The sequence below is a fragment of the Oncorhynchus clarkii genome, chromosome 25, assembly GCF_045791955.1.
Source record: "Oncorhynchus clarkii lewisi isolate Uvic-CL-2024 chromosome 25, UVic_Ocla_1.0, whole genome shotgun sequence".
Classification (NCBI taxonomy): Eukaryota; Metazoa; Chordata; class Actinopteri; order Salmoniformes; family Salmonidae; genus Oncorhynchus; species Oncorhynchus clarkii.
Genome location: NC_092171.1, coordinates 7,364,976 through 7,377,373, shown reverse-complemented (window position 1 = coordinate 7,377,373; position 12,398 = coordinate 7,364,976). Strand labels below are relative to the sequence as shown.

The 12,398-nt window shown below is 40.4% G+C and overlaps 1 protein-coding gene across 1 annotated transcript; it reads left to right on the top strand.

Annotated features, from left to right (window-relative positions):
- The first annotated feature begins 1,620 nt into the window (after positions 1 to 1,620).
- LOC139383706 (5-hydroxytryptamine receptor 1D-like) lies at positions 1,621 to 2,799 on the top strand. The gene has a single exon (XM_071128260.1). The coding sequence runs from the start codon at positions 1,621 to 1,623 to the stop codon at positions 2,797 to 2,799; it is 1,179 nt and encodes a 392-aa protein (XP_070984361.1).
- Positions 2,800 to 12,398: the final 9,599 nt, after the last annotated feature.

Below are 12,398 nucleotides of genomic sequence, written 5' to 3'. Positions count from 1 at the left end.
TACAACATAAAGAAGATGCAACATGCAACAAGTTTTTTTCTCCACCTTCATTAGGAAGTTGTGTAAAAAACTGATTTTTGTTTAAGATACAGTACACATTTTCACAGGTGTTTCTCTCGACTGATTACCATTTGATTGATGTCGTGCTATTGTATGTTATATCATTTGAAAGGGCTGTTTCTCAGCTTTCAAAATATGTATCATGTTTTCAGATATGGGTTGACACCAGCAAATATTGCTCATTAATGCATGCAGAGGTCATAGTCTGAGTAAATTCTGGAATTCCAAAACTCTCCTTCCGGTTATACAACAATGCCAATATGGTGATTTACAGGTACAGTTAGCTGGTGTTCTAAAGCCTACTGTTTCCACTCCCCTTTAATATTGTATTATCAATCTTGCATGTATGTAATGGCTGAACATAAGGGTTGAGGTAGAAATGTGCCTCATAGCATGAGATGCCAGAGGTCGAGCTCACATATTGTTCATTCTTATGTGCATGCACTGCATGTAGAATATTTTATGTAGGTGGGATTGTTGGCGGTTTGAAATGGTGACTCGTATGTACTTCTAATGCACACTTTCTTTCTCTATCTTTCCCATTCTAAGGTTGTCATGCTTCAATTGAAGCTTGGACTTTCGGGAAGCAAAACCAGAACAAAAGCTGTGCAGTACTGTTACTTCCCATCTGGACATCACACCTGAATGCTTAATAACTGACCAACAAAACTTTGACAGGAAAACAGTGAACACACATCAAAAATCAATATTAGCACATGCTGTGCTTCATCCAACTGGGAATCTGCAAATGCCTTGTTCTTTATCGCATTGAGTGGTGAATTTCTAAGGCCAAGCCAAAAACATTTGAAATGAAGAAGTGAAGCAGACTTTTCCCCCCTTGATGTGGATCATGTTAACATTCTAGTTAACCCTCAATACCAACAAGACTGGACCGCCCAGGCTTTGGAGCTGAGTGCAAATTAAATGAACCCTGGTTCAGCTTAAAATGAGTACAGAGTGAGCCAACCCTGTGTATCGCAATAATCTTTCAGTGTAGATTTTACCCACTGAGAGTTATTGAAACAGGAGGAGACCATGAAAGCAGCAGTTGATAGGAAGTCAGGGTCTGAGGTGTTGTGCTCGGCCTGGCTGGAGTGGAGATAAGAGCTTGGGCGAGAGAGAAAACAGAGTTTGATGAGACAAGCAGAATACAAATCAGTGTCTAATGTCCCTCAGCCAGACTGCCGAATCAAACCAATATTAGTGTGTCTGCTGAAATGGACAGTGATTCAGCAACTATAATGGCTTTATTGGTTATGCATTGAAATGGTACGATTATGAGCATAATCAAAAGCTCTAATATGAAACTAAATAGCAATCACCTTTTTTGTAAATCTCAATTTTGGAGATTTTGTCTCAGAACCCAGTGTGTCTCCAAGACTGAAATTATGGATAAAGGATCCATCAGGTCCCATGGATACGTGTGACAACCAACAGTGACACCCATCAATGCAGCCCTCGCACCATGCCGAGAAGACAAAGGAAAGCATAGGCCCTGATTTGATTGAGGTCATGTGGCACATCTAGACATTGAACAAAGGATTAAAGGGGAAAGGCAAGATGGATCAGGATAATAGCTCCGTTGATCCGTTCTTCACCAACGCCACGGAGAGCTCTGAGCCCACAGAGGCACTATGGGACAAAGCCACTCTCCTGGGGCTCCAGATCTTCCTGTCAGCCATCCTGGCAATCGTCACCCTGGCCACCGTGCTGTCCAATGCCTTTGTCATCACCACCATATTCCTGACTCGGAAGCTACACACGCCAGCCAACTTTCTGATTGGCTCGCTGGCTGTGACAGACCTGCTGGTGTCCATCCTGGTCATGCCTATCAGCATCTTGTACACAGTGAGTAAGACCTGGGCCCTGGGGCAGATTGTCTGCGACATCTGGCTGTCATCGGACATCACCTTCTGCACTGCTTCCATCCTGCACCTGTGCGTCATCGCGCTGGACCGCTACTGGGCCATCACTGACGCCCTGGAGTACTCCAAGCGCCGGACAATGCGTCGAGCGGGCCTGATGATAACGGTGGTATGGGTGATCTCTATCTCCATCTCCATGCCGCCGCTCTTCTGGAGGCAGGCCAAGGCCAACGAGGAGGTGATGGAGTGCATAGTGAACACGGATCAGATCTCCTACACGCTCTACTCCACCTTCGGGGCGTTCTATGTTCCCACTGTGTTGCTGATCATCCTCTACGGCCGGATCTACGTGGCAGCCCGCTCACGCATCTTTAAGACACCAGTGTCGTGCGGCAAGCGTTTCACCACGGCCCAGCTCATCCAGACGTCGGCCGGCTCCTCCATTTGCTCCATCAACTCCGCCTCCAACCAAGAGGGCCACCTGCACCCCGGAGGGGGAGGCAACACGGGAGGAGTGGCAGGAAACGGAGGTGGAGGAAGCAGTGGTGGGTCGCCTCTCTTCAATAACTGCGTGACGGTGAAGCTGGCTGACAGTGTGCTGGAGAGGAAACGTCTGTGCACCGCCCGGGAGAAGAAGGCCACCAAGACGCTAGGCATCATCCTGGGAGCCTTCATCGTGTGTTGGCTACCCTTTTTCGTGGTCACCCTGGTACTGGCCATCTGCAAAGAATGCTGGTTCCACCCAGTGCTCTTCGACGTGTTCACCTGGCTTGGCTACCTAAACTCGCTCATCAATCCCGTTATCTACACTGCCTTCAATGACGAGTTCAAACAGGCCTTCCACAAACTCATCAAGTTCAAGAGATGCTACTAAGGGAATGCGAGTATTGTACATACAAAATATATCATAACCCAGTGTTTCCCAAACGTGGGGTCTCCTGATTTGAAAATGGGATTGCGAGAGAAACTCTGAAGAAAAAAATAAATAATTGTGCTTGGTTCATAAAACAGGGGTTACGTCAGTTGTAATTAATGTGGTTCTATTTTTTAATGTGGTTCTATTTTTTGGGGGGGTATAAACTACAAAATATTATGATTCCCTTCACTGAAAGATAAGACTCAGGAACATGTATGCGTCTTCGGTTTCCCTCTACAATGCCCACAAGCCTCATTAGAACAGAGTGGACAAGACCAGGTACTAAGTCAGACTGTGGAGAAAAGAACATCATTCGCTAGTTTTCCATCCAATTTGTAACAGATTTTCATGCGAATATTCTCAAATCTGCCTAAAACAATATGCGCCATCAAACTGAATTGTTGAGGATAAATGATGTGCATGATGATGTAGTACACATAAAAGTAACTAACTTTTGCCGTTCAATCCCCATGTACCGTATTAAAAGTACAAGTTAAATGGGTTAAGGGCAAGATTATTTGTACGAATGAATGACATTTTATTTTCATGTGAAATCGCCAATTGGCAACCCATCCCGTATGTGATTAATTGACACAAACAAATATTAAAATAATTCACTATGGTAATTAAATGAGAATTCTTATTCCGGTGTTCTCTGCATTGCGCATCGCGAACAGAGTGAGAAAAAAAGTAAGGTAAAAATCAATACATAAGTAGCCTAAATAAGGTTGTTTTTGTCAAACGGAAGCCAAACATCGATCATCATGTCACCAGAATATGACTTTCAATATTTATTGAAAAGGAGAATCAAACTCATCACCTTGCACATTCACCTCCCTGTGAAGTTCATCATAATTTATTTAATCTTGTTTAATAAACTGCATGATTTCCCGAGTCATAATGGGCGGACCACACAACATAGAGTGATGATGGTTATTACAGTATATCAATAGTTGTACATAAAGGCGTTTCCACATTCATTTTTCTCATAATTAATTTTACCCACACAAACATATCCCATCATGTCTAATGAACAAATTGTCTGTCGGCATTTATACAATTATGCAGGCAATTCATGGTTCCTTCTGCCTGTTTAGATTTTTTCATGCATCAGTTAATTAATCTGCATGAAATGGTTGGATCAAAACATGGTTATTGAACTTCTTTTCTACATAGAAGATCATACTAAACGGTTGCCTGATGATCTTCTGAACTTCCCAAAACCTTTCTGATGCATTTCAGTCACATCAAACCATACTTCCTTCAGCATGAAATACTGTCAAAAGTACTATCAGACTGATTTGTAATAACTGTCATATACCCAATTTAAAAAGTAAACATTAGCCGTTGATTACATCACTTTTTTTTACAGGATGGGGTCGCGGAAAAATGTGGATATCGAAATGGGTCTCTCGCAATTCTTAGTAAATACCGGTATGAGAATATAGTGTCTATTCACATAAACTCTGTACTGTGGCATTTGTTCATGTTGTAAACACATGCTCATTGTGTTTGGTCTCTGTACATTTGTTGTACATTGGAACTTCATTGACATGCTTATGAAGTGCCATACATCTTTCAGATATTTCCTTACTAGAAATGTATGCATGCATTAAAAAAATGGAATCAAATATTCCAAGGACTATGAAACTCATTATAAATGAGGGTTTGGGTTGGGATATTACAGACCCCAAAGGAACAGACTTATCATACATGTTTGAGACAAATGAACGAGTCTCTAAAGAATAAGAACTGGTCCTTCTTTGGATGAAAGACATAAGGTAATTAATCTATGGATTATAGTTAAGCAGTGGATTATAAGGCCCCATTGGACTGGGAAAGACATGGTAAATTGTTACAGAAGTGTCACATACAGAGGCGGACCTTCCGTAACACGTCTGTGGTACAGTACAATAGAGAAATACGTATATAAAGATTCAGTCTTACTGTGTCTCTCTATGTGGCTGCATTTGTTTATGTGTAGGAGTTGTCAAGTTGCTCTAGGTGTAATGATGTGTGGGGAGGGGGAGTTGCAGTGAGTGAAATGTGGACTTTTTTTTCCACCTGTGGCATCAGCTTATTGTATCCAACTGATTAAACATTATCCACATTTGAGGAGCCTGACCTCTATGTAGGAGACAGCATTTACCTTTGGATTGAACCTAAAAATTAATTACGTCCTGTTCCCTGGCAACAAATGAATCTGCATAAGCTACTGTAAACCCACTGGGCACACAGTGGTTGAGTCAACGTTGTTTCAATGTCATTTGTCAGCCGTTTGTGACGGGGAATCTATGTGGGAAAAAGTCAATCACTACCGTTTTCATATTTTTAACCAGCGTAGTAAACATCGAAATTAAGTTAAATTCAATTTACAATGACTTAATCAGGTTGTTACAAAGTAATTTCAACAATCAGAACTATGCATATGTTGAAATTGCATTGAAAATCCCACAGAAATATTTTTCATCCTATAGTCAATATCTATTGGTTGAAATTATTTTAATTTTATATTTGACCTTTTATTTGACTCTTTCAATGTTGATATTCAAATGATATGTTTGAATCAGTGAAATTGTTTCAATGTCATGCCATGAACCTAAATAGAGAGGCACAGTATATTGAAATAAAATGTGAAACCACAGTCCAATGGTTCCTGCCTGTGACTCCTAGTGGTATAGGAGGGGTAATGAGCTTCGATGAGAACAAGTCTACCATCCAGATGCCTACCTCTACACTGAGTGTAGAGAGACTGACCAGGTAAAAGCTACGATCCCTTATTGATGTCACTTAAGTCATTGTAGATGAAGGGGAGGAGACAAGTTAAATATTTGTATTAAGCCTTAAGACATGGATTGCGTATATGTGCCAGTGAGAGGGTGAATGGGCAAGACAAAAGATTTAAGTGCCTTTGAGTGTCAAGAACTGTAATGCTGCTGGATTTTTCACACTCCAGTGTGTATCAAGAATGGTCCACCACCCAAAGGACATCCAGCAAACTTGACACAACTGTGGGAAGCGTTGGAGTCAACATGGGCCAGCGGAACGCTTTCGACACCATGTGGAGTCCATGCCCTGACGAATTGAGGCAAAAGGACAAAAGTGGAAGCAACTCAATATTCGTTTTGGTATTTTATTAGGATCCCCATTAGCTGTTGCAAATGCAGCAGCGACTCTTCCTGGGGTCCACACCAAACATGAAACGTAATACAGAACATCATTAGACAAGAACCACTCAAGGACAGAACTACATACATTTAAAAAGGCACACGTAGCCTACATATCAATGCATGCACACAAACTATCTGTCAGGACCCGGTTACAAACCCAGGTCTCCGGTGTGAGAAACAGTCCCGTAGCAAACTGAGCCACGAATAGTCGTTAGAACCCAGAAGATGAGGCAGACACAGCAGTACTTGAGACGGTGTTTTAATAAAGTAAAAGGAAAGTTCTTCAGGCAAAAATATAAATCCACAACGTCAAAAGTAATTCCAAGAGAACAAACGTGATCCTCCACGGCAAAAAGGTAAATCCACAAGGTGGTAGGTACAGCAGAAAAAGCCTCAAAAGATAATCAAAAATAAATAAACAAGAATAAAACAGAGTACCACAAGAGAGTCCAACTGGCGCAACAAATGTTCACAGCATCACTGGGGCTGGGTACCAATATTCAAACACAGAGAAAAGAACTGAGGAAAACTAAGGGTTTAAATACAATCAAGGGAAACGAGGCACAGGTGCAAATAATAACTGGGAACAAGGGAAAACAAAAGGGTCAAAAAGAACAATGGGGGCATCTAGTGACCAAAACCGGAACAACCCTGGCCAAATCCTGACACTATCTAGGTCAAATAGGGGAGAGGCGTTGTGCCAGGATGTGTTGCTTTATCTGTTTTTTTTAAACCAGGTTTGCTGTTTATTTGAGCAATATGAGATGGAAGGAAGTTCCATGCAATAATTTGTTCTAGATTTGGGGACTAAAATGTATCATCAGCATACATGGACATGCATGCTTTGTTTAATGCCAGTGGCAGGTCATTGGTAAAAAATAGAAAAGAGTAGAGGGCCTAGAGAGCTGCCCTGCGGTACACCACACTTTACATGTTTGACATTAGAGACACATCAAGTAAAGAAAACCCTTTCTTCTATTAGATAGATAGCTCCGAATTCATGATATGGAAGAGGTTGAAAAGCCATAGCACTTAAGTTTTTCAACAACAGGTTATGATCAATAATATCAAAGGCTGCACTGAAATCTAACAGTACAGCTCCCACCATATTCTTATTATCAATTTCTTTCAACCAATCATCAGTCATTGGTGTTAGTGCAGTACATGTTGAGTGCCGTTCTCTATAAGCATGCTGAAAGTATGTGGTTCATTTGTTTACAGAGAAATAAAATTGTATTTGGTCAAACACAATTTATTCCTACAGTTTGCTAAGAGCTGGCAGCAAGCTTATAGGCCTGCTGTTAGAACCAGTACAGGCCGCTTTACCACTCTTGGGTAGCGGAATTACTTTGGCTTCCCTCCAGGCCTGAGGACAAAGACTTTCCTCTAGGCTCAGATTTAAAAATATGACAGATAGGAGTGGCTATAGAGTCAGTTACCATCTTCAGTAGCTTTCCATCTAAGTTGTCAATGCCTGGAGGTTTGTCATTATTGATCTTAAACAACAGTTTTCCACCTCTCCCACACTAACTTTACAAAATTCAGACTTGCACTGCTTTCCTTTCATTATTTGTTTTTTTTATGCATGGATAAATTGCTCACTGTTTGTCGTGGGCATTTCCTGCTTAAGTTTGCCCACGTTGCCAATTAAATAATAATAAAAATAATTGGCAACATCAAATGGTTTTGTGATGAATAAGCCATCTGATTCGATGAAAGATGGAGTTGAATTTGTCTTTCTACCCATAATTTAATGTAAAGTGCTCCCAAGTTTTTTTTCTATCATTCTTTATATTATTGATCTTGGCTTCATAATACAGTTTCTTCTTCTTTTTGTTGAGTTTGGACGCCCAATTTTTCAGTTTTTGATTTGTTAAAAAAGTTTGAAATATCCAATAAATGTCGTTCCACTTCATGATTGTGTCCCACTTGTTGTTGATTCTTCACAAAAAAATACAGTTTCATATCTTTATGTTTGAAGCCTGAAATGTGGCAAAAGGTCGCAAAGTTCAAGGGGGCCGAATACTTTCGCAAGGCACTGTATAACCTGAACCAGATTACAGGCACTGGTTACAGTAAGACGTTTCCTCTTGAGTGGACAGCTTGATGAAAACCAGTCACAATTCAGGTCCCCGAGACAGTAGACCTCTCTTACACCACATACACTATCAACCATTTCACACATATTATTTAGATACTGATTGTTTTTCACTTGGTGGCCTATAGAAACACCCCAAAAGAAAAGGCTTAAGATATGCCAAGTGAACCTGCAACCACAACACTTCAATAACACTTGACATAAGATCTTCTCTAAGCATTACAGGGATATGGCTCTGAATATATACAGCAACACCTCCCCCATAAGCATTTTTGTCTCTTCTATAAATGTTATACCCTTGTATTGCTACTGATGTATTTTTCTATTTTTTATTTATTTCACCTTTATTTAACCAGGTAGGCAAGTTGAGAACAAGTTCTCATTTACAATTGCGACCTGGCCATGTATCATCAAATGAATTATCTAATTGAGTCTCAGAAATGGCTAACATATGAATGTTATCTGATGTCACTTTGTCCTCAGGCTCCATCCAGGTCTCATGTGGAGATTCTGCAATTCCGTCCACAACCGTGTTGTTTTGCCTTGACTGTCTCTCAAGATAGATCAATCAGACTGTCATTGTTATCATGGATTCACACACAGAACTGATGTCCTCTCTCATTGACTTACATATTGCTGTCATCTTGCCATTCTCCTGTTTCAACAATTTGTCAAGCTGACCCTGGGATAACTGCAAACTGTTCTTCAGGTCCTGGACCTCTCTGGTTAGGTCGTCCTTTCTTCTATTAGTAGAATCCACGAGAATTTGAACAAAACACTTTAAGCTATTTTCTTGTTGTTGTAACAACTGCTTGTAGGTCTCTTTTTGTTTTGTTTAACCTTTCTAGGGCAAGCGTTCTGCTAGCGGAACCCCTTGTCAACATTCCGCTGAAAAGGCAGCAAGCGAAATTCAAAAATATTTTTTAGAAATATGTAACTTTCACACATTAACAAGTCCAATACAGCAAATGAAAGATAAACATCTTGTTAAAACCTGTTATGGCTGCAATCCCGATATCGGGATAGGTATGACAACTACCAGTGAAAATAGAGGGCGCCAAATTCAAACCACAGAAATCTCATAATTACAATTCCTAAAAGCTATTCTCGTTGTTAATCCCACCAAAGTCTCCGATTTCAAATAGGCTTTTCAGCGAAAGCACTACAAACGATTATGTTAGGTCTCCACCAAACCACAATAAGCACAGCCATTTTCCTGCAAAATATAGCATTCACAAAAACCAGAAATAAAGATAAAATTGATCACTAACCTTGAATTATCTTCATCAGATTGCACTCATAGGACTTCATGTTACACAATACATGCATGTTTTGTTTGATAAAGTTCATATTTATATAAAAAAAAATCAGAGTTTACATTGGCACGTTAGATTCACTAGTTCCAAAAACATCAAGTGATTTTGCATAGCCACAACGTTTCAACAGAAATACTCATCATAAATGTAGATGATAATACAAGTTATACACATGGAATTATAGATATACCTCTCTTTAATGCAACCGCTGTGTCAGATTTCAAAAAAGTTTACGGAAAAAGCAACCCATGCAATAATCTGAGACGGCGCTCAGAACAGTAGCCTAATTAGCCTCCATGTTGGAGTCAACAGAAACCAGAAAATACATGATAATGTTTCCTTACCTTTGATGAACTTCATCAGAATGCAGTCCTAGAAATCCCAGGTCCACAATAAATGCTTGATTTGTTAGAAAATGTCCGTTATTTATTTCCAATTAGTTACTTTGGTTAGCGTGTTTGGACAACAATTCCAAAGTCAAAAAGCGCGTCCACTATAACGTGATGAAATGTCCAAAAGTTCCATAACAGTCAGTAGAAACATGTCAAACGATGTACTGAATCAATCTTTAGAATGTTGTTTACATATATCTTGAATAACGTTCCAAACGGAGAATTAAGAATGACTTCAGATGAGCGATGGAACGCAGGTCCTTCATCTGTGAACGCACCTGGTGAAAGCATGGTCCACTCATGGCTGTGGTGACTAATTCCCGTGTCAATCGACCCCCCTTCACATTAGAGTCATCAGACAAAGTTCTATTGACTGCTGACATCTAGTGGAAGGCATAGGAAGTGAAAACTCATCCATATCTTGCTGTAATTTCAATTAGACCTTGGTTGAAAATCTGCCACCTACAGAAAAAGAAAACGGGAAGTGAAATTTCTCAGGTTTTTGCCTGCTATATGAGTTCTGTTATACTTACAGACATAATTCAAACAGTTTTAGAAACATCCGAGTGTTTTCTATCCAATACTAATAATAATATGCAAATATTAGCAACTATGACTGAAGAGCAGGCCGTTTGATATGGGCACCTTTCATCCAAGCTACTCAATACTGCCCATGCAGTATCGTGTCCGATTTAAAAAATGCTTTACAGCGAAAGCACAACATATGATTATGTTAGGTCATAGCCAAGTCAAAAAAACACAGCCATTTTTCCAGCCAAAGATAGGAGTCACAAAAAGCAGAAATATAGATACAATTAATCACTAACCTTTGATGATCTTCATCAGATGACACTCATAGGACATCATGTTACAAAATACATGTATGTTTTGTTCGATCAAATCAAATCAAATCAAATTTATTTATATAGCCCTTCGTACATCAGCTGATATCTCAAAGTGCTGTACAGAAAAAAACCCAAACAGCAAGCAATGCAGGTGTAGAAGCACGGTGGCTAGGAAAAACTCCCTAGAAAGGCCAAAATCTAGGAAGAAACCTAGAGAGGAACCAGGCTATGAGGGGTGGCCAGTCCTCTTCTGGCTGTGCCGGGTGGAGATTATAACAGAACATGGCCAAGATGTTCAAATGTTCATAAATGACCAGCATGGTCCAATAATATTAAGACAGAACAGTTGAAACTGGAGCAGCAGCACGGCCAGGTGGACTGGGGACAGCAAGTAGTCATCATGTCAGGTAGTCCTGAGGCATGGTCCTAGGGCTCAGGTCCTCCGAGAGAGAGAAAGAAAGAGAGAAAGAGAAAATTTGAGAGAGCACACTTAAATTCACACAGGACACCGAATAGGACAGGAGAAGTACTCCAGATATAACAAACTGACACTAGGCCCCAGACACATAAACTACTGCAGCATAAATACTGTAGGCTGAGACAGGAGGGGTCAGGAGACACTGTGGCCCCATCCGAGGACACCCCCGGACAGGGCCAAACAGGAAGGATATAACCCCACCCACTTTGCCAAAGCACAGCCCCCACACCACTAGAGGGATATCTTCAACTACCAACTTACCATCCTGAGACAAGGCTGAGTATAGCCCACAAAGATCTCCGCCACGGCACAACCCTAGGGGGGGTGCCAACCCAGACAGGATGACCACATCAGTGACTCAACCCACTCCGGTGACGCACCCCTCCCAGGGACGGTATGAGAGAGCCCCAGTAAGCCAGTGACTCAGCCCCTGTAATAGGGTTAGAGGCAGAGAATCCCAGTAGATTCGATAATGTGCATATATATATATCCAAAAATCTCAGTTTACATTGGAGCGTTAAGTGCAGTAATGTTTTGATTCCAAAACATCCAGTGATTTTGCAGAAATACTCATAATAAACATTGATACAAGATACAAGTGTTCTTCTCAGAATTAAAGATAGACTTCTCCTTAACTGATGTATCAGATTTTTTAAAAACTTTACGGAAAAATAATAATCTGAGAACGGCACTCAGAGCCCAATCCAGCCAAAGAAATATCCGCCATGTTGGAGTCAACAGAAGTTAGAAATAACACAGCAAATCAAACTTCAATAGCAAATCAAACTTTATTTATGCATTTAAACTTTCTGGCCCATGTTGCGTGTGAATGTTTATCCTTTTAAGCTTTTAAGTTTGGGAAAGAGTCTTTCTGACAGATGTTTTAAATCCTTAAACCCAGACTTGGACTACACACCTTCTCCACCGAAAAGCACTCATTGTTGAATTTGCAATTTTCAACTTGTTGTGTAATGTTCAACACCTATGCTCTGTGCTTTCGCTGGCTGCCTCTGCGCCACAGAAAGCACTGAGCTAGGCTGAAACACCTGCATTTTGAAGCTGCCTTACTCAAGAGAACATGTTTGTATGTGGCTTTATTAACTCAAGGATTTTTTTTTTACATTGTTTGAAAACTGATATGTAACACGAATTAATGCCAAAATAACATGCATAATAGGCCAATTTAATAAAAATAATATAATTTATTTTTTTATTTTTAGCTAAACAGGTAGGGCTCAAAACAGGTAGACCTCACCTT

What these genes read in the sequence shown, in the direction of transcription:
- LOC139383706 (XM_071128260.1), top strand. Translation starts at nt 1,621, where the DNA reads ATGGATCAGGATAATAGCTCCGTTGATCCGTTCTTCACCAACGCCACG.